This window comes from Malaya genurostris, chromosome 1, assembly GCF_030247185.1.
Source record: "Malaya genurostris strain Urasoe2022 chromosome 1, Malgen_1.1, whole genome shotgun sequence".
NCBI classification, from domain to species: domain Eukaryota; kingdom Metazoa; phylum Arthropoda; class Insecta; order Diptera; family Culicidae; genus Malaya; species Malaya genurostris.
This window is the reverse complement of record NC_080570.1, coordinates 54219295-54241177: the sequence shown is the minus strand read 5'-3', so window position 1 is coordinate 54241177 and position 21883 is coordinate 54219295. Positions and strand designations below refer to the sequence as shown.

Below are 21883 nucleotides of genomic sequence, written 5' to 3'. Positions count from 1 at the left end.
GAGTTGAGTGATAAACGTGGAAAGTAAACAAAGAGAAACTGTCACTTGCTCTTACGGCCTTCTGAACAATCAACCGAGAAATGTCAAAACTAATTGAGCATGATGCCCACGTATAGGTCGGAACTTTTCTATATATCCAGTGTTGTTTTTTTCTGATGAAATAAAATATCGCGTATGAACAATGCGACAATCAAAATAAACCGTTCAAAGTTCCGTGCAGAGTTAGAACTAAACCTATCGTCTTCGCATTCCAAAGTGATGAAGTGGTGTTCAACTTTTCTGAAACAAAAAACGTCCTGATATTTTATATTGCCTTTCTCATATAGAAAGGTTATGTAATCACTTGAAAAACCGAATAGTGAAAATTGGCGCGGAGGGCCAAGTGTCATATACCATTTGACTCAGTTCATCGAGCTGAGCAATGTCTGTGTGTGTGTGTGTGTGTGTGTGTGTGTGTGTGTGTGTGTGTGTGTGTGTGTCAAATAATCTCACTAGGTTTTCTCGGAGATGGCAGAACCGATTTTGACAAACTTAGATTCAAATGAAAGGTTTCGTGGTCCCATACGGAATTCCTGAATTTCATCCGGATCCGACTTCCGGTTATAAGGTAAAGTGTGTTCAATATTGTACACCGTCACTTAAACCAGCGAAACAAAAAACGTTTAAAAATATCTAAAGTAAGCTCAAAACAACACAAATCGATAGTCATTATCAGTAGGCAACTAAACAAACCGATTCCGGTTATCCTGGTTCCCGGTATCTGGTTCCGGAAGTACCGGAAATAGTGGTCACATATACCAAAATGGATCTCACTCACTTTTCTCAGCGATGGTTTAACCGATTTCCACAAACTTAGATTCAAATGAAAGGTCTCGTGGTGCCATACGGAATTCTTGAATTTCATCCGGATCCGACTTCCGGTTCCAGAGTTATAGGGTAAAGCGTGTTCAATATTGTACACCGTCACTTAAACTGGCGGAACAAAAACCGTAAGAAATGTTATAAAACTGGACTCTAAACCGTTATTCCCACTCTTAGGGTCAATTGAAAGGTCTTATGGTCCTACCAAAAATTACTGCATATTTTCGGATGCAACAAACATTTAAATCGTAATTTAGAGTGCGTACTGGTAAAGTTTGTATGTCATGTTAGTTAGTGGCCGTACGAACCGACTTTGACTATGCCGGTTCTCGGGTTCCGGTGCCGGAAGTGCATATAATAGTGAACCCACTTCGTTTTCTTAAGGATGACCTACGCAATCAAAGCACTGTTTTATTCTGTATGTTATACTAGTTAATGCACAAACAATCTCTTGGTTTCTTTCAAAAATCGAAAAGAAAATTTTTGAATAGAATACCACAATATTATACATGAGAAAGGCATCATTACAGCACAAGGTGGATTAAAACAGGTTTTTATCCCACTGGAATCGGAAATCATCATCATCCTAAACCTGAATATAAGTGGATTGATTTCTAAAATCAAGAAATTGTAATACATTCTTCGGAAATATTGGCCAAATTCCGGAATAAGCATTACGACGAGTTCGTAACGTTCTGCGTTTACATTTAGAGTTTTACATAAATTAAAAATAAATTTCACCTACACTTATATCGGAAAGGATTTTTGATTCAACAATGTATACTCTCTCGAATTGGTAAAAGGTTGTATTTTAAGTCGTATTTACCGCTTTTTTCGTACAGTGCATATGGATAAATGTTTTATATATTTAAGGTTGTTTGATTTAGTGTACTGATTGGAAAATCTGTCATATGCGCAGAGTTGCCAGGTTATTTTTTTTTCAAAAATCTACTATACACCTTATGATCAAAAAAGAACCGGAATTTTCATTTTAAAATTCCCGCGCTTGTCCAATCGGTAAACATTTATTCTCTCAACGTTAGCAACACTTTTATACACATTCTGTCAAATTTTGACGCATATCGTACGATTAGTTTTTGTTTGGCGTCTATACAAAGAAGTTGAAAAATTTTCGTGTGGCGATTTTTATAATGGATGAAAATTTAGAACCACGTGCGTGCATCAAATTTCGTGTTGCAAATGGATTTAAGTGTTCCGAAACGTTGAAAATGTTAGAAAAGGCCTTTGGTGAATCGGGTCTAGGAAAAACACAGGCATACGAGTGGTATAAACGCTTCAAAGGTGGTCGTACAAGCTTGGATCATGATGAGATCCCTGGCCGCCCAACAACATCTGTTACTGAAGAAAACATTGAATCGGCAAAGCAAATCGTGTTGCAAAATCGTTCTGTACCGATTAGAGAGATTGCTGTGTTGTTGGGCATCTCTTATGGATCAGCCGAACACATTTTAACTGATGTTTTGGGTTTGAAACGCGTCGCTTCTCGGCTGGTGCCAAAAAAGCTGAATTTTTTATTCAAAAACAGCGTCGTGTTGATGTGGCCAAAGAGATGATTTCCAACGCAGATAGTCATAGATTCATCGAATGCATCATAACTGGTGATGAGGTGTGGATCTATGAATATGACGTCGAAACCGCACAACAATCGACGGAATGGCGCTTCGCAGGCGAGCCGTTGTTCTAAATTTTCTTCCATTATGAAAATCTCTACACGAAAATTTTTCAACTTCTTTGTATAGACGCCAAACAAAAACTAATCGTACGATATGCGTCAAAATTTGACAGAATGTGTATAAAAGTGTTGCCAAAGTTGAGAGAATAAAAGTTTATCGATTGGACAAGCGCGGGAATTTTAAACTGAAAATTCCGGTTCTTTTTTGATCATATGGTATAAGGAAATTTTGACCGGGCTTTATTCTCACCACCTATCGTATCGAGGCCAAAACCGTAAAGATCTTGCGAGATTTGACAAAATCTAGGAATTTTTTGCTTTTAAATTGGGAAGATGTATGAATTTTTCCATAAGTCGGGAAAATTCCTACTCTTAAAAAGCTATTAAATAGTATCGATAATGGAACCAGCAAACTGTTTGAACATTTTTTTCAGTAAAACAGGCTTCTGTTCAAAACGGTAATTTAGTGATAACAAACGGAGGATGATGTTTACAAACCTTTTAAAAGTGTCGATGAAACGCTAATTAGCGTAAACCGGGTTTTGAAAAACAAAAAATTAAAGTTCCCTTAAGGCCATGGTCCAAGTATCATTCGCGCGCGGGTGGTTTTAGGAAATTTTCGATGGAAAATTTGTTGAAACCAAAAACATACAGACCTTTGAAAAACTTCTATTTATCTGCAGGGTGAAAATGGCTGGAAAATTCAAAAGATTTTCCGAGTGTTATCATAAATAGTTCGGAAAAATGAGTGTTTTTGTGATCTTCCACAATTATTTCGAAAAATAATGAGATGATCTGAAATTTATTTTTCAAATAATCCTTTTGCTGGTGACATGGATTGCGTGCAGGCACATTTTTGGAAAAGCTTTTCACGCTTTTCATGGGAAATTAACGAATTTCATATAACGGATTTCGTTGTATTTTGACGATTTGAAATACAAATTATTTTGCAACGAAACGGATTTTTTTCAGTTCATTGAAAAATTGGTGTGGAAAACTTAGAAAACTTTACAAAACTAGCATTATTCCGTTTATGAATAGAATTAGCATCGTTGCAAATGTAAAATATGTTGTAAATGAAATAAAAATACTGGCATATTGAGAGATGAAGCTTTGCATATCATGTATGGTAGTGCAAAAGCCTTACCAAAGCTACCCATCATTTAAACTTCTAATGGAAAATTAATGACTGTTTTCCGGAGATTGTAAGTAGAACCATAACGATTGAAAGTTAGATCAGTATTTGGTTAGAGATGTTCCGATATTTGTATTTTTTTTCTATCGTAATAATAAGCATGGCATACTGGATAAACTGAATACGATGAAGTCCACCCCGTCCATCACTGCTTTATCCATATAAATTGACAACGGTGACATTACAGATACTGTCGTCTCCCATTCGGCTCTGTCTGGTTTCTGGTCGGTCTACCGTGACGAAAGAGCGTCGGTGTGCGCAAGTTCGCACGCGGAATGTTCGACATTATTACCTCCGGAGCATTATTCATTGGACCGGTTTGGCTATTTGCTGGCGCCAGCACTGAGATAACAAAAGAAAACAGATTTTTCTTGTGAACACCGTGGAATGCGTCACTCTAATCGTGAAACGTATGGATTGTTGGCTATTTCGTTGATAATTTTGATGCTTGAAGAAAATGTATAAATTATTTTAGCTTGAAAACTTCTGCACGAGAAATTTCCAATACGAAGGACGAACATAGCATAAATTAGTAATTGCGATACGTGACCTTTTGAAAGAGTTTGCTAGTTTGCTAAAGCACATCGTATCACCCTACGTTCCTCCTACAAAAGCGAAGGATTCATTCTTCTGGGAATCATTACCACTGCTTTCCGTCTCCACATGTAGTCGTATAAGAACTAACATAGTACGGAACCGAAGCTGGAGAGTCCGAAACTAGTAAAATGACTGCCTGAATCGTCGAAAAACTGTGGACTCCACCGTAAAGTAATATAAAGTAGATTTCAGCTTGCAATGCTTTGAATATGCTTTCTATATTATTCTAAATTAACTTTTTCATGGTACCCAAGAGGCATCTTTTCTAGAATATAATACCCACATTGTCTCTCAGATGGAACAGGAAATGAATTCTTACTCGACTTCTCGTTTTTGATTTTTCGGTCAACCCGATTGACAGTGGCATTACCATACACTCTTGTCACATCATCAGTTTCAGGGTGATTACATCAGCGTAAATAAAACCATTATTATTTCCAAATGGATTCTGATTCCGGTGAAAACAACGATTTCGAATCGGAATCGTATGCTGTGTATGATTCGGAATCTGCTTGAAAACAAATTGAATTCCGAATCGAATTCCGGACAATTTAAGTATAAGTATTTTTTTCCGTTTTAAACTGGTACACGCAAGCAAATGCTTTAAATGTTGGTCACTTTCACGAATACCATTCGAATCAAAATAGACGTAACAGTAATCTTGCCCAGCACGAAATAATCATGCAAATTTACATCTCGATAGATGTACATAATAGGAATGTCGTAATCTGCCTGAACTTATGTACAATCCAAAAGATGTTATATGTCGTGTCATTACCATCATCGATAATTTAACTGAATTTCGACATCAAAATACACTAAAGTCGTGGATCATCTCGGGAATTAATTTAACTTTTAGTTAAAATTTGACAGCCAAGCAGTGATTTGACGATTAGTTAAATTTAACAAAAACTGCGGCTCGTTTCAAAGATCGACGGATGGAAAGTTCAAATACCTTTATTTTGCACTGAAAATAAAATGATATCAAGTGATTTCATAACTGTAATACAGATTACGTACGCTTCTACTTCGAGAAAAACAAAATATTGAAACTTTCTATTGGAGTATTTTCTTTGGCTGAAAGTATAAATATTCTTACTAAAAATCTGAAATTAGATTTTTTTGCAAGATTTTTTTCGGTGTCGGAAAATAACTATCGAAATGTAAAAAAATATCCATGCTTCCGAGGAAGGCTATTTTTGACAACGACTAAATAACTGCTTAACTGTCAAGTTTTATCTAGAAATTTTAATAATTCGCACCGCATAAGACTCGAAGGTTTGACGACACTTCCAAATATCCAATATTTCTACAATAAGTCTTCTCGAAATTGTCTCATACCGCCGAGATTTTCTCTATTATTGTGGATTCTAGTAAACTTGCAAAGATTCTTTTACAATTCAAAAACAAATCAACAAAATCCAATTGTGTTTATTCAATTCTTGCTCGAAATCGTATATTTCTATCGATCATATCGATCTGGCAACCATTCACTTGTCAATTTTTTCAGGCTAAGTTGGCAACAATATTTATGTTTTCAATCCTTCAAGCACTCTCGCAGAACTTTTGATTCAACTTGATTTCTCGGTATTTATTACCGATTTTCTATACCGCATTACAGATATGTTCTCCTAAAATACCGATCATAACTGATCATACAGATATATATACCGATTTTGGGTTTTTAATTGGATAAAAGATTGTCGTAAGACGTTTTTTTGGCCACTTATCTGAGCCCCGGTGATATTCTCCAAGTACTTATGTAGCAGAGTTTCTGATACAGATATGGTACAGATAGATTTCTGCATCGGATACGGATTTTTAAAAAATATGACCTGCCAACGCTGATTTCATGATCAAACTGTTTGAAATTATGACAGCAAATCTGTTGAAGTGTGAATTACAAGCAGCTCCAATTTCTCAATCGCACATATTTCACATTATTCTGTATCATTTTACATGATTGTTGTCATTGCAAAACATTCCAATTCAATCCCAATCGCTCTACCCAGTAAATCCGAACACCGGACGCATCGTACACGAGTTTGATTGCTTTTTGAGCAAGATCAAAGCTTACATTGTGTATCTCTAGAACAAAAGAGCGTACATATTAACAAAGCAAGAAGCACGACGAATGCCTGATACTCAAGGAACGGGAAACCCGATGATCGAACCGACGCGGGTCGACAAAATTCACCGGGTGGTGCAAAATATTGATGCGCTACGATCAGGCCGATATCGTGCTCAATCGGACCGAGGCGGGTGGACCGTGATCCATCTCGCGAAACAATTTAACTTTTAGTTAAAATTTGACAGCAGAGAAGTTATGCATGATCGAGTAGTTAAATTTAACTTAAACTTAAGTTTGACAGTTGGAAAGTTATTTGGGATTATTTTGCATTGAGGCTGTGCACCGGTTCGCGGTTAATTTTAACTTTTGGTTGAAATCTGACACTCGAGCGGTTATTTTGATGTTGTCAAAACTAATCCTGCTCGAGAGCATGGTTATTTTTGACAGATCGATGGTTATTTTCCGACACTAAAAACACTTGTTGCCAGTGGAAAATAAACCCAAATAACTATTCGTCCGCCAAATTTTGAAATGGACCGCAGTTTTAGTTAAATTTAACTACTCGACACAAAATAACCACTCAAGTGTTAGATTTCAACCAAAAGTTAAAATTAACCGCGAAATGGTTCACAGCCTGAGAATAAAAATATATTAAGTGGTATAAATAATGCCATACAGCAATGCAAGAAGAACTTCGAGGTAAAATTACTTCGTTTTACAATGTATTGAAACTTTTAATTGAGTTATTTTCCTTGACTAAAGTATAAAGAGAAGTTACACAAGAATTTTTACTAAAGGTTTGCTTCCGTGCAGTGTTATTTTCGACAAATACAAAATAAATGCTCGTCTGTCAATTTAGAACTTGTTTATAAACAAACTGCAAAAATGCCTACGTCGCAGGTAGGAAAGAAAAAAGTATTTTGACAACATCCGAAAAATAAGAAATAAGCTAGGTACTTCTCCTAACTATGAAGGATATTATCGTTTCACGCTTATTGCCAATGTTTCGAATATTTTTGAGTAGCAAATGATCAAAAAATTCATCTTTTAATTCAAAAACAAAAGTGGTTGTACCAGTCTGCGTTGCCAGGTCGTTTTTCCAAAAATCTGTATTCGGCGCAAAAATCTATCTGTACCGTATCGGTATCAGAGTCTCTTCTACATAAGTAGTAAAGGGTGATTTTTTAAGAGCTTGAGAACTGTTTTAAACAATAAAACGCATAAAATTTGCAAAATCTCATCGGTTCTTTATTTTAAACGTTAGATTGGTACATGACATTTACTTTTTGAAGATAATTTCATTTAAATGTTGACCGCGGCTGCGTCTTAGGTGGTCCATTCGGAAAGTCCAATTTTGGGCAACTTTTTCGAGCATTTCGGCCGGAATAGCCCGAATTTCTTCGGAAATGTTGTCTTCCAAAGCTGGAATAGTTACTGGCTTATTTCTGTAGACTTTAGACTTGACGTAGCCCCACAAAAAATAGTCTAAAGGCGTCAAATCGCATGATCTTGGTGGCCAACTTACCGGTCCATTTCTTGAGATGAATTGTTCTCCGAAGTTTTCCCTCAAAATGGCCATAGAATCGCGAGCTGTGTGGCATGTAGCGCCATCTTGTTGAAACCACATGTCTACCAAGTTCAGTTCTTCCATTTTTGGCAACAAAAAGTTTGTTAGCATCGAACGATAGCGATCGCCATTCACTGTAACGTTGCTTCCAACAGCATCTTTGAAAAAATACGGTCCAATGATTCCACCAGCGTACAAACCACACCAAACAGTGCATTTTTCGGGATGCATGGGCAGTTCTTGAACGGCTTCTGGTTGCTCTTCACTCCAAATGCGGCAATTTTGCTTATTTACGTAGCCATTCAACCAGAAATGAGCCTCATCGCTGAACAAAATTTGTCGATAAAAAAGCGGATTTTCCGAATGGACCACCTAAGACGCAGCCGCGGTCAACATTTAAATGAAATTATCTTCAAAAAGTAAATGTCATGTACCAATCTAACGTTTAAAATAAAGAACCGATGAGATTTTGCAAATTTTATGCGTTTTATTGTTTAAAAAAGTTCTCAAGCTCTTAAACAATCACCCTTTAGAAAATGTCACCAAGAGGTGAGCAAAAAAAGGTCCCACGACAATCTTTTCTCATGTCTGTTCTAGCTAAAAACCAAAATCGGTACTTATCTGTATGATTCGTGAGTTATCGGTATTTCGGTAGTACATATCTATTGCGGTATAGACGGCAAAAATCTGTATAAATACCGAGAAATCGGTATACCTGGCAACGTTGGTACCAGTTTCCAGTTTTTTTTATTATGATTACATGGCTACTTTGATGGAAAACTGCTGTTGTTGAACAGCTTGTCAATTGACATAGTCGTAAAGTGACGGAAAATGCTAGCAGGGTTGTGCTTTACTGACAATTATATCATGTTATTTCGGGAAAACATGTTTTAATGTCACGTTTCTGAATATGAAATAACGCAAAATTAAAACATGTTATTTCGCTTAAAAAATGAAATCAGAGTTAAAACTTGTTTTAACTCATAGTGTGAACATAGTATTAGGCTGTGAACCATTTCGTGGTTAATTTTAACGTTTGGTTGAAATCTGACACTCGAGTGGTTATTTTGATGTTGTCAAAAATAACCCTGCTCGAAAGTATGGTTATTTTTGACAGATCGATGGTTATTTTCAGACACTGAAAAAAAACTTGCAAAGAAAATTCTAATATCAATTCTTTAGTCAAAATTATTTCCAGTGCAAAATAAACCCAAATAATAATTCAACTACTCGACACAAAATAACCACTCAAGTGTCATATTTTAACCAAAAGTTAAAATTAACCGCGTAATGGTTCACAGTCTTAAAACTTAATTTTGATCTCGGCGTGAAAAGATACCGAAAAGCACGGCAAATTTCCAAAATTTTCATTGGATTATTATCTAATCCTCGGCCATTCAGAATGTTGTACCTAAACACAGTTTTTCGAAATAGCCGATCATCATCAATTACAGTATTATCAGTAAATGACAACCGAGGTTCAGTAAACTTTTATCATAGTTAAAATCAAAAATAAGATTCAAATATCGCGATATGACTTTTCTCGATATTTGGCGATTATTCGCCAAAGAATTTAAACGTGCAAGAAATAAAGAACAAATACACTACATCAATTTCGGTGTAATATATTTGCTTGAATATTGAATATTTACTTTTATTATAGTAGAATTCTGAAACTCAACGTGCAAATTCGTGCATGTATATGACATCGCTCAATTGAACAATAAATTTTGGATACTCGAATGTTTGTTCACATTTCAAAGCTGAATATAATAAATAGCTGAACATTTCGGCAACAACATCTATGCATTAATAGTAAACAATTTTTGGTCATTTCTTCAGTTAAAAACGACGAAAATTTCGGTAATGTATCTTGTAAAAGTGAATCGAAAATGTTGGTAAAGGGTCATTCCCTGTCAGAACAACACCTAGAATTTTTGTTGTATTTCAGTTTGCCCAGATGATTAGCGAGCAATGTGCATCTTCGGTTTTGCCGGTTCCAGGAACACCGAAAGTAATGGTACAAAACTCCAGTTCAGTTAGACTGGTTTTAGCTCTGATATGAATCACCCGATTTTTTTTCAGAGAGTAACTTACTGTTAACTGTTAGTTATTATTCACAAAAAGAGTGAATAGCCGAATTGTCGGCTGAATGCAAAGACATACAAGTGCAACTTGGTTTGGAGAACCCGTTTATGTAATCTTTGAATGAAAAAACCGGATGAAAACATTAAGAGCAAAAACCTGATTTCGTTTAAAAACGTCTTTTCGGAAAGAACCGAACAAAAAAAAACTTTTAATGGAAAAATCAGAACAAAACTCAATTGGTTCTCTGAAATGAATTGTTTTTATCGGGTTTTTGCATACAAAGTTTCTACCGACTGCCACTGTGGATGGTTTGCTTGTTTGTTACGGACAGCCTAATATATGTTGCGTTCCAATGTGACAGTCGGTAAAAACTTTGGTTGCCAAAACCGGACGAAAACATTTTTTTTGGAAGAACCGGTTAAGTTTTTGTCCTGTATTAGCATTCAGGGTTGTCCGGTTCTAGCAAAACTGAGGTTTCCAAGCGATTTTTTTGCGGGAAAAAGAAGATCCTGCATTTGGCTTTCCGGTAATTTAAATCATGCACAAATTTTGCTCTATTATCTAATTCTAGAGAAGTATGTGAGTCAAAGTTATATCTCATTTGGAGTGTATATAATTATGATTCTAATAACCGGAAACTCAACGATGCGTGGGATATGCGCATCGTTTTGTCTAAGCGAGCTGAATCTTCGGTTCACAATGTTTCAATCAATGAATGCATATTAGTGGGCTTATGGCTTTCGAATGGTGGGATAAATTTTTCCATTTGAACGGATTAAAATTGGTTAAAACCATCATGATTTCAAGTCTTTCAATCGGCATCGAATTCGGAAAAGTATCTGTAAAGCATGGTTTCTTTTTTATTGATATGTGACCTAATTGATAATGCATTTTCGATTATACCTCTCTCAAGGTGTTTTAGCCATTTCAAGTTTTGTTTTCTATGAGAAAAAAGTGCTGGAATTGAGTTACTTTTCTGAGTCACCAAAAACGCCACTTTGGCGAAGATCGCTTAAATAAACACGAATGTTTCGGCAGCCTAAACGAATTAGACAATTATGGTAAACACAAGAACACGGCAACCTACCTTATCTACAGGCATTGATGGGCACGCTCTACACAGATTCCAAAATGATCCGATCATGAAGGCTAGTTTTCTTGAACAAACAGGTCACACACCGAAGAAGAAATTGAAACTGCACTGCACACCTCAGAGTTAGAGAGAGTGAAAGTGTGCGAGCGATGACAGATGATGTCGTAGAGTGAGACGTCAAACAATAGGAAAAAAAACTTTTCGTCGGCCGGTTCGGCTCCTCGGTTCGTTGCGTTCGCGAAAGGAGGAGACTGGTTGTACTTCAATGTGGATTAGTGGACGCAATCCGTCTTTGCTATTTGCTTTTGCTTTGTAGGTATTACGTGAGGTATTTTTTAATTTTTTTTTTCTTTTTTAGAATGTCGACCCTTCCTGTCTGGCTTGACACCAAGTCGATATAATCCGAGCTTATCGATTTTCTCCCGCGCCGTCCCTCGATCAGACACCACAGCAGGCGTTCAGCGAAGCGCTAAATGAGATCATTTTCCACACTCTTTCAACACGATTTATGGCTTTTTCGTCGAATAATCGCTTACAAGTTTTCCAATTCAGCACTCTATTCGATGGAAACGCAGGAACAATGTTCGGATTGAGACAAAAAGAACTTTTCTTCAAGAACACTCTCGATATCGGTATCGGAACCCCCTCAAAACCCCTCTCTGTTCACCACATTTCTAATTTTATTTGACCACGAGCCGTTCCACGTTATCTTTCTCCTGCCGAACACACAGCAGGCTGGTTTTCCGTAGCAGACAGAAATATTCAATCGATAAAATTTGCTCCAACGCTTTACTGAACCACTTTATTTTCTTTTTCTTTTCTTGCTGCTTCCGTGTAGAGCTACTCTCCTCACAGATTAGCTGTCTCACTCCAACTGACCAAGTTCCTCACCACTCTGCCGAGTACTCCTGAAATTACAAAAAGGAAAATCCTTCACAAATTCATATCCGCAATTACCACAACGGTTATCACAAAGGAATTCCCTACTAACAGGGAAAAAAAGTCAATCGGTTCGACCGACGAAAAGTAGACTGAACGGTGAACCGATGTCTTTTTCTCTTCAAACGCCTGCTTTTCCGAAGGAAAAAATGGCTAATCTGAAGGAAAAATCTCACTTTTTCCACACTCTGCAGATGTATCGATTGCGAGTCGGTCGTCGCACGGAACCCCCGAGGTGTTGCACGGCTAACGGCTGGAGAGAAATTGAACACCAAAAGGGACGGCTGGTCTGCCGTAGTCTAAAGGATAAAATTATATCCCTTTCTGGTTGTATGTGTGTGCGTGCGGACTGCAATGGAAGAGAAAACCCCGATCGATACCGAGCTTTTATCTGACAGGGCCGATGCCGGCTGTGCACCCTCCACGTTCAAACTAGGGGGTGGCGGTGATTTTCCTAGGAGTGATGTGTTGCACTCGGCATTGAGGGAAATGTACATATATTACAATATATTTTAGATTAAAATTTATATAGAAGCATAAAGTATTGTTGATAGAACGTATGTAGTGGGCTAACGAGAAACTGAATCGAATCAATGCAGTCTCAAAAGGCAGTAGAAAGTATACGTAGTTTACTAAGATGCAGGTGTTGTCAATATTGACAGACCTGGAAAAAGCTTTCTTTGCTTGTTGAACTAAACGGTAGATGTCGTACTTGTGATGCTGAATGTTGTTGCCTGAATGCCCTTCAAAATTCGGTGCAGATTTAAGACGAATTATAAATATAATATATAGAAACCAAGTGACTAAAACTATCAACTGTCTTGATGTGAGTGAAATAATGGAAATAATGCCATTCACTTCTCTCGAGCATGGCCGAACCAATTTCAACCATCTTAGATTAGATTCAACTAAAAGGTCATTTGAGTTTTTTTCAGATCCAACACGGAACGAAATCCGTTACTGCTGTCATGATTAGAAAATCATGAAACCAGTCATTTTAACTTATCATGAAACCATGAGCAATAACTCTTCTCCCATGAAAATTAATCATGGCTCGAAAATGCGTTCTTCAAGAATGCATTTCTTTCAAAGCTCTCTTTGAAATTTAGTTGAGAATATTCTGTGAAATTTTCAGAATGATTCATTGAGTTTAGCGGTCGTGTTGTATTTTTTTCTGACTGAAGAACTGCTGAATATTGAAACGCTCGGAAATGCATACCTCTACTTGTTCATCGAATTTCTCGGCTTGGAAGGCTTTTATCATAAATCTACCGTGACAAAGTCTAGATAATTTAGTTTAGATGCGATTAGCACATAAAAACATATATGTTATCGCGATAAAACTAAAGTCTTGTATTTTTCTGTGAAACAAAGTCAGTTTCAATGCATCCACCATTTTTTTCGCTTTGGTTTCCTGATAGCATTCTGAAAAAGGAGAGAGAAATAAAATTGGCTCGACAAGGCTGCCAAACACACAGACATTCAATCTTTGTGAAAGTTGAATATTTTTTCATTGTTCTTTAGTATCCATGTAATGTCCAACCCATACGATGGATTAGTGTGATAAAATTTCTCATCAAAATAATAAAATGTATGCTGGCAACCCGGTACAGTTTGCTCATATACGAGAGAGTACAAGAGAAACACGATGCGCATAGGAAATTGAGCGAGCCACGTGGTCGATTTAAAACTCAACACGTGGCCCTCTGTCCTCAGACCTTAATAATCGTGTTGTTTCACCCACCGGCTGATATGGAATTAAACATAACATAAAAATAAAGATAATGAAAATAAAGACCGAAAATTTAAACAAAAGAGACTAAGTACGGCTACGCTTTCCATTTGACAAACATCAATGTTACATTTTGTTTGAATGTATTCTTTCATATTTGATGTGACTGTTGTTGCTAAAATAATATTTCGAGAACTAACGTAAACCAAAAAATAAATTCGATTGTGAATTTGGAGCACCATTTAACGAAAATCGAAAAATATTTTGTTTCATATATTTAACAACACAAGCTGTATTGATTCATCTAAATATTATAAATAAGACGATTTGTTTTGAATTTGACATTCGAAATAGAGTTTCTTTTTAAGAGGTTTGATTCACACGTGGTTTTTCATGCAGTTCGTTTAAGTGTCTAAATTCTGAAACACAAAATCAAAACTGAAGCAATGAACGCAGATAAACACGTTATTTTAGGCTTCGTCATTTTTCAAAAACAATATTTTAATTGTTAATGATTCTGATTAAAAAAAGTTTGTCATGCTTTTCACTGAATTTATGTTGCAAAAATTAACATCGTAGCAGAAACACGCCTGCAGTTACACCCAACAACGTTATGTGCATTACGTTTAAATTTCAGCGAAATCAGTCCAAATAGATCATGATTTGAGGAGTTTTAATCATGGTGTATTATCATAACATAAAAATATATTATTTTCCCCAAATTATGACTCGATTTATTCATTTCTAGAATCGGAATTTTGCCCGTGAACGTCCGGTTTCGGAGACACAGGATGATTAATTTGAATGGATCAATTTGAAAAGTACTTTTTACGTAAAGTTCTGTTCACTTAGAATCCAGAATAACTTATTGTGTTGCAACGGCACGGAAAGTGACCGCTGCAAGAATTCTTTTACAGCGATTTATTTACCTATACACTTAAAAAATTTCGCCGAATTCGGTAATTTTTTACCGAATTTTCAACAGCTGAACGTTCGGTAATCAGTTCGGTAATTGAATTGATTACCGATCGTTCGGTTATTGCTGAATTGTTAAACAACTACCGCAACTGTAAACCAAATGGATCTAACGAATGGTTTGGTAATTTTTTTTGTGTTTATTCACTTTTGGTTAAAATTCTGAACTTGAATGGATTTTCGGATCTCATAAAACAACACACATTTTAAGCTTACGATTGGGTTCGTCGGATTAGGATATTTTTTTATGAAAAACAAGTGAAGAAAATTCGAACCGGTCTTGACTACGGTGCACTATATATCCACGAAAAAACATAATATAAACATGTCTAAAAAATGTAACTAGCTGTTTTGTTAATAAAAAGACACTTACTGAAAATATCAATAACTGTTTGACAGTTAGTTTTCACGACAATCAGTATTTACAGATGTTCGGTTATTGGAAGATAATTTTACCATCGGACGGTATGGGTTTTACCATACTCGGCGACTATTAATATTTACCGTATTAATCGTATATCTAATTACAGAATTCTGTAATGAAAACTTGCTTCAAACTTATCGTCCAGTAAAAATTTAAAATGATATTCATGTACCGAAACATCCGTTATTTCTATTGATTACATTGAGTTTTCGTTTAAAAATGACCGAACAACGGAATCGAATCATAGTGTGTACACTGCTAAAAATCTACTCTTTTTTCTTAAATGTTTCTCTAAATAAGATTCATGTTTTTAGTCGCTCTCAGAAATCTAGTGCTGTCCACATTAAGAGTTTAGAGCATAAAACTAAACTGTGGCGTCATATGACATGTGCGAGTGTCATCACATTTGATTCGTAAGTGTGGCCATGTTGATGTCTAATGCCTAGAACATAAAACTAAAGTATATAACCAGTTGCATGTGTCACCATATTGATGCATATGTGTTTTCCTTATGATTCTTGGCAATTGCTGCAATACTAAGTGTAAAGCACATAATACAAAAGTTTTGATTAAAATGTTTGCAAGAATCTTCGTGAAAGTTCCCGAATTAAAGTTTTCAATGAAAACAAAAACTTATTGAATCAGTTTTTCTTAGATATAATGAGATACAGTAAGTATTCATTAAATTATCGGTGAATTAGAAGAACAGATTATCAAGTGACAGAATCTTGAAATCATCAACTATCGATTAGTACTGGAGAAACGGATGAAAAAGAAATCCCCTCGCACCACAGTAATCGGAAGAGACAGTAAACAAAAGCAAACTGTCACTGGCTGGTTAAGCTTTTAGATAAATCCACCAGAAACTGATTTACTCTTATTTGTATGACACATAAATGTTTTGTGTTTTCAGGTATAATTTACCGTAAAGCAAAATCGTTGATTCCATGCAGAGGGTTTGCATCAGTCAACATAAAAGATCAGGATTTCACACTGAATTTGTATAGTGAATTAGATTACCTTTATTGAACAAACTGTATTTAGCAAATTATTTCAATCTTATCATCTAAATGATGACATTTCAAGAACAAATTTTTATGTATTTAATATGAAAAACAATTTAACATCAGAATTAATTTATGAACTGATGAAATATAACTTTTTCGATCATTTTTATGTACTTATTTGACAATTCACCAATTATATATTAAATGTAATACATTTGAATTCATCGGCTGTTTGGTTGATAAAATTTAAGTTTGAGATTTAAGATTTGAAGTGATTATCACTTGACATTGAAATACCATGTCAAATGGTATTAAATCAAGTGTTAAACACTTTAGCCCGAAGTGTCGATTTTTATCAGTGTAGGCGCTCTTCTGTGGTATAAATTTCACGGTGTTTCGTGCAGTTATTCAAGTTATTAAAGATGGAAAATCGCAAAAACGTTGAAAATCGCCTAATCAACCATGCATGCTCAAACGTTTCAGGGAGCGAAAGAGCGTGGATCGAGTGCGTCGCAGTGTGACATAGGACATATGACCGCAAGCTGAACCAGAAAGTGTTGAGAACTGTCAGTCCTGGACTATCACGATAATGAATTCGCACAAAAATACGCTGCTGCTCTCAGTATCGTTCGAAGAATTCGTTTGCGAGCAGGACATCTTATCGAGTCAGTAAGCAACCAAACAGAATGTTGAAGCAAAGGTTCGTCACCAAAACTCGAGCTCGGATGCCTGCTCATTGATGTTAAAACCTACGTCAAAATGGATTACGGACAGCTTCCTGGCCAAAAATTCTACATGGCGACGGCACAAAAAGATTCCTGCGAAGTTTAAGTTTGCTTTTATGGAAAAATTACCAAAAAATGATGATTTGGCAAGGGATATGCAACTGCGAAGCAACGACCAAAGTGTTCGTGACGAATAAAAAGATGGACTCGAAGCAAGGAAGAATGTCTCGAAAACCGCGTACTACCTTTCATTAAAGCCCATAAATGTCCCGTGAAGTTTTGGCTAGATTTGGCGAGTTTTCACTAATAACGAAGACTTCACCGATAAACTGCCCGCAGCTTCGACCTATCGAGAGATTTTGGGCAATAATGGAACAGAAGCTTAAGAAAAGTGGAAAGACGGCTCACGTTGCGACTCAGATGACCAAAATGTGCCTACGAAGTTGACTCTGAATGTGTGCAGCGTTCGATGGAAGGAATCCAGCTCTAATTTTCAATAGAAACGAAGAGAAATGATTTGTATTGATAATTTTTCCTTGAAGTACTGTGAATTACCTTTGTTTTAATGTATCAACGTTTTTATTTGTACGTCAATTCGTTACCGAGATACAGATGATTTTATTATTCCGAATTCTAGATAGACATAAACAGCAAAAAGTTATGAAAGTTATCGGTGACGTAAATCCGCATATGACTCAAATCATAAGAACGTAATTTGGAAAATGACTGAATTTAACAAAAATGATTTACATATGTGTCGAACATACACTACTTTTAAAGCAGACGTGTAAATTTACATGCTTCAGCACTTAAAATATGTCAAAATGCATTAATGTGCTGAATCTACAGTAAAAATGAGTCATTTTTGGCGCTCGTATATGTCGGTCTCAAAAGACGTATATCAACACGATTTTTCCTAGGTGACCATGTGATAATTTTCAAGCCACGATTGTCGATAACCAAAAAACCAAATAAATTATATTGCTTTTCGATACCGGAAATAGAGAGCGAAAACTTTAACATGGAAAACACTCTGATTTTTTAAAGATGGCAACAGCTATTACCATTCTCACTTATTTTGCGCATTGGAAATAAAAAAATTGAGCTCCGTGAATTGAATAACTGGGCAATAAAACTAAAGCAACTATTGTTTTAAAGGTTCTAATTACAATCTAAGGAAAACAGCCATTGTTGAATAACGAAAAAATAGTTTTCTCCGCTATTACAAGACATAACTTCGTCAGAAAAACATCAGTTTATTATTAAAAAATTACTAAGTAAACTGATGATTCTTCTTCTGAATTTTTGGAGAAATCTTCTTTAGCGTTTTCTAACAATTGCTGTTTTGTGGAATTGTAAATTGCCCATTAAATTGAGGAAACTGTGTACTCCATGGAGTGGGAGCCAACGCCACTTCGTGACAGTCATGTGAACTGCACACGCTTATAAAAAGTTACTCAGAGCTTGAGTACTAATTACTAATTACCATCAATGCTAATGAGTAACTCATACTCTAAATTTGAGTTTAACAAGACCCTGTCAGCTTGGAACGAAATCAATCAAAATTCAGTTCAGCAACGCCATCGAACGGCATCACATTCAATATATTATGTATTGATATGTATGGGTGCGCAGTGCTGCAACTTTGGCGCGCACGAATTTGACAATTCTCTCCCCTACTTCTATGTACGAGATTCGATAGCGGACTCACCGGAGGGCGCCATGCTCGCAGAAAAGGATGTTGCCAATGATTTGTTCGGGAACTGTGAGAGCTGGATATCTTGTTAATATGATGTCTTTGGTTTAACGTAAAAACTCATTTTCATTCGAGACCTCAGTCTTAAAGTCGTTTTAACCATTTGTTGCGACAGGTGTTAGTGGCATCACGTATTTTTATTTAACTGTTCATTTGTATCTGTTGCAAGGGTGAGTCGCTTAACACAAACGATTTTGTGTCTTCAAAAACCGGAATAATAAACTGTACTCTTGATTGTGCCTTCGACGCAGGTATTGTGTCCAGGAGTGCTCCGTATTATGCTTCATAATAAAAACGAGTGCGTCATTTATGAGGAACACGTGTCTGATTGGTGCCTGATCATTACGGACATGTGTTTTTTTTTTTTTTACAAGGTGAAATGCATTTACGCACGGAGTGTGGGACTCTCCACAGGACTACCCAACTGTTGATTGGAACTACCCACTAAAACACCTTGGATCTCCAACCCTACCTCCCCGGCACCACCGCTAGGTATTACTTCGGGGTGGAAGGCTATTGGTGCTCACAGCACCCTCCCCAGTTTTATGCAGAATGGGGATCAGCATCCTGCTCTCGAGGGATCGACCAGTTGGATGACGAGGTCGGTCCAGTGATGCCGGCTGGAGGGTAACTTCCAGTTCACTGGCGCCTCGACGACCCAAAACTGATGCTACGTCGCGGAACTACTCGACTAGTCTCCGCCGAAAGATCTAGTTTACACCGACGGAGGGTTCCCCGACGAGGGAAGTCCTCCCGAACCGACGCTTACGGTACGCGTCTACGACCCGACCGAAAGGATGCCTAAGTCGATCCAATGATTCCGGTTGGAGCGTGGCTTCCGGTTCACTGGCGCTCGGACGATCCTATCGGTATCACGCGACGATCTACTCATCTAGTCCCCGACAAAGGATCTAGACTACTCCGACGGAGATTTCCCCGGCGAAGGAGAATCTCCCGACACCGAGTCTCTTACGCCACACGGGACACCCGATGGAGTGCCGAGGTCGGTCCCGCGATTCCGGTTGGAGCATGTCTTCCGGTTCGCTGGCGCCTCGACGACTCGAATCGGTGTTGTGGCGGCTACTCGACTAGCCCCCGCCGAAGGATCTAGCCTACACCGACGGAGAGTTCCCCGACGAAGGAGGCCCTCCCGAAACCGACGCTTTCGATACCCGTCAACGCCCGACCGAGAGGATGCCTGGGTCGATCCAGTGATTCCGGTTGGAGGATAGCTTCCGGTTCACTGGCGCCCCGACGATCCTAGCAGTTTTACGTACTACTCGTCTAGTCCCCGACGATGGATCTAGACTACTCCGACGAAGAGCTTCCCGACGAAGAAGGTTCTCCCGGACCGACGTTTATTCGCTGATCCCTCTTGAGCCTACTACGGTACGCGTTGATCCGCACTCCATTTCCGCTGCAATATGCCCGCAATTTGGGATGCCGCGGTCGACACTGCGTTCCAGTTCTCTACGCAGTGGCACATTCTCTGGATCAGGTTTTCCGGTGTGGTGTCCCTGCCGCATGCCTCCAGTAGCTCACTCCTTTGAGCCGCGAAACGGGAACATGCGAACAAGACGTGTTCAGCCGTCTCGATCTCGTCTGGGCAGCCAGGACATACAGGGGATGTCGCGTGGCCGAACCTGTGGAGGTACCATCTGAAGCACCCGTGGCCTGTGAGGAATTGTGTCAGGCCGAAGTTCACTTCTCCGTGAGGTCTATCTAACCAGCTCGAGACGCTAGGTATGAGCCGATGTGTCCACCTGCCCTTGGTTGAGCTGTCCCACTCTTGTTGCCATCTGCGTAGAGAAGCGGCTTTGGAGGCCCTACGGGCGTTCCTGTCTCCTCGCATGCTGTAGCGCTCCGCGTCTTCCTTCACTATCAGACCGATAGGCATCATGCTTGCAACCACGCCGGCCGCATCCCTCGATACAGTGCGGTATGCACTGATTACGCGAAGACACATCAGTCTATGCGTACTCTCCAGCATCTGTGCGTTGCGTTCCACATTTAGTGCCGACGCCCATACCGGGCTGCCGTACCTGAGGATCGAAACTGCCACTCCTGCCAGTAACCTTCGTTTACTGGAGCGCACAGGCGAGCTGTTGGCCATCAAACGGGAGAGCGCCGCGATCGCTGTTGATGCGCGCTTGCAGGCGTATTCAACGTGCTTTTTTTTTTTTTTTTTATTCAAGAATATAATGTTTAAGGCACACTGCTTAAGCTCTAAGATGCCAAGGGCTTTTACTAATTTAAAATTTACGACTAACTTAAAACTAGGGTTGTATCATTAAGTAATGTCATATTTGGGTCGCAGTGGTTGACTTTGGCAGATCCAGCCTTCATGTGGTGATCGGCCGGTGATCTGAATATTTCATGAGAGTCTTCCATATGGCGTTGGTGAATATTCATGTTGGCCGCATTCTTCGGTCCGTGTGGGTCCGCGGGAAACACCCCCAGGTTACGAATACCCGGCGGGTGGCCCGCATGCTGTTGATAAGTTTCCGTGGGCGATGATGGTGTTGTTACAGAAGAAAATGAAAAAAAAAAGATAGCGAAGTAAATATTGCGGAAAACGAAGTAAAATGGGGATATGGGAATGAAATGACTAAAACGACAGAGATCTAATTAGTTGACATCGAGATGGTGAAAAGACGGGGAGGGGGGAAGCGAAGGTTAGTGACAGCAAAAAGATCTTGTTAGTTCCGATGAAGATGGTGGACAGATGAGGAATCGGGATAATCGGCGGAAGTTAGTGTCGAACCTGCAGTTGAGAAATAATTCTTAGCCACAGTTGAAACAACGTCGATAAATAGGAGGAACTTTCTAAGCCAGATGTAACAGATTACACTTGTATATTAATGTGTTTGAGAAACTGGTATATGAGAAGCATATATGAACTATCCCGACTCGCCAACACATCCCGAACCGGAACCTCAGGCGGTCTACCTCGGGCCCTGAGGGATTCCAGTAGCTTCGACCTGACGTCGCGATACTCTACGCACGACCACACGACATGCTCGATGTCCTGATAACCGTCGCCACAGGTGCAGAGCCCGTTCTCCACGATCCCGATACGCCGGAGATGTGCGTTGAATGTATAGTGATTTGACATGAGTCGTGACATAACGCGAATGAAATCACGACTCACGTTCATCCC

The 21883-nt window shown here is 38.3% G+C and overlaps 1 protein-coding gene across 11 annotated transcripts in view; it reads right to left on the bottom strand.

Moving 5' to 3' along the window:
- LOC131439702 (uncharacterized) overlaps positions 1 to 12393 on the bottom strand; it is a 107975-nt gene extending 95582 nt beyond the window's left edge. For 9 of the 11 annotated variants that reach the window (XM_058610995.1, XM_058611000.1, XM_058610999.1 and 6 more), the window contains exons 1-2: positions 12281 to 12393; positions 11160 to 12073 (exon numbers count right to left, since the gene is read on the bottom strand). In XM_058610995.1, coding sequence (XP_058466978.1) covers positions 11160 to 11216 — 57 coding nt within the window. In that variant the 5' untranslated portion in view covers positions 11217 to 12073; positions 12281 to 12393. Of the gene's footprint in view, positions 1 to 11159; positions 12097 to 12156 lie in introns of all 11 variants that reach the window. The other 2 variants (XM_058610996.1, XM_058610997.1) reach the window with 2 other exon arrangements.
- Between the last annotated feature and the right edge of the window lie 9490 nt (positions 12394 to 21883).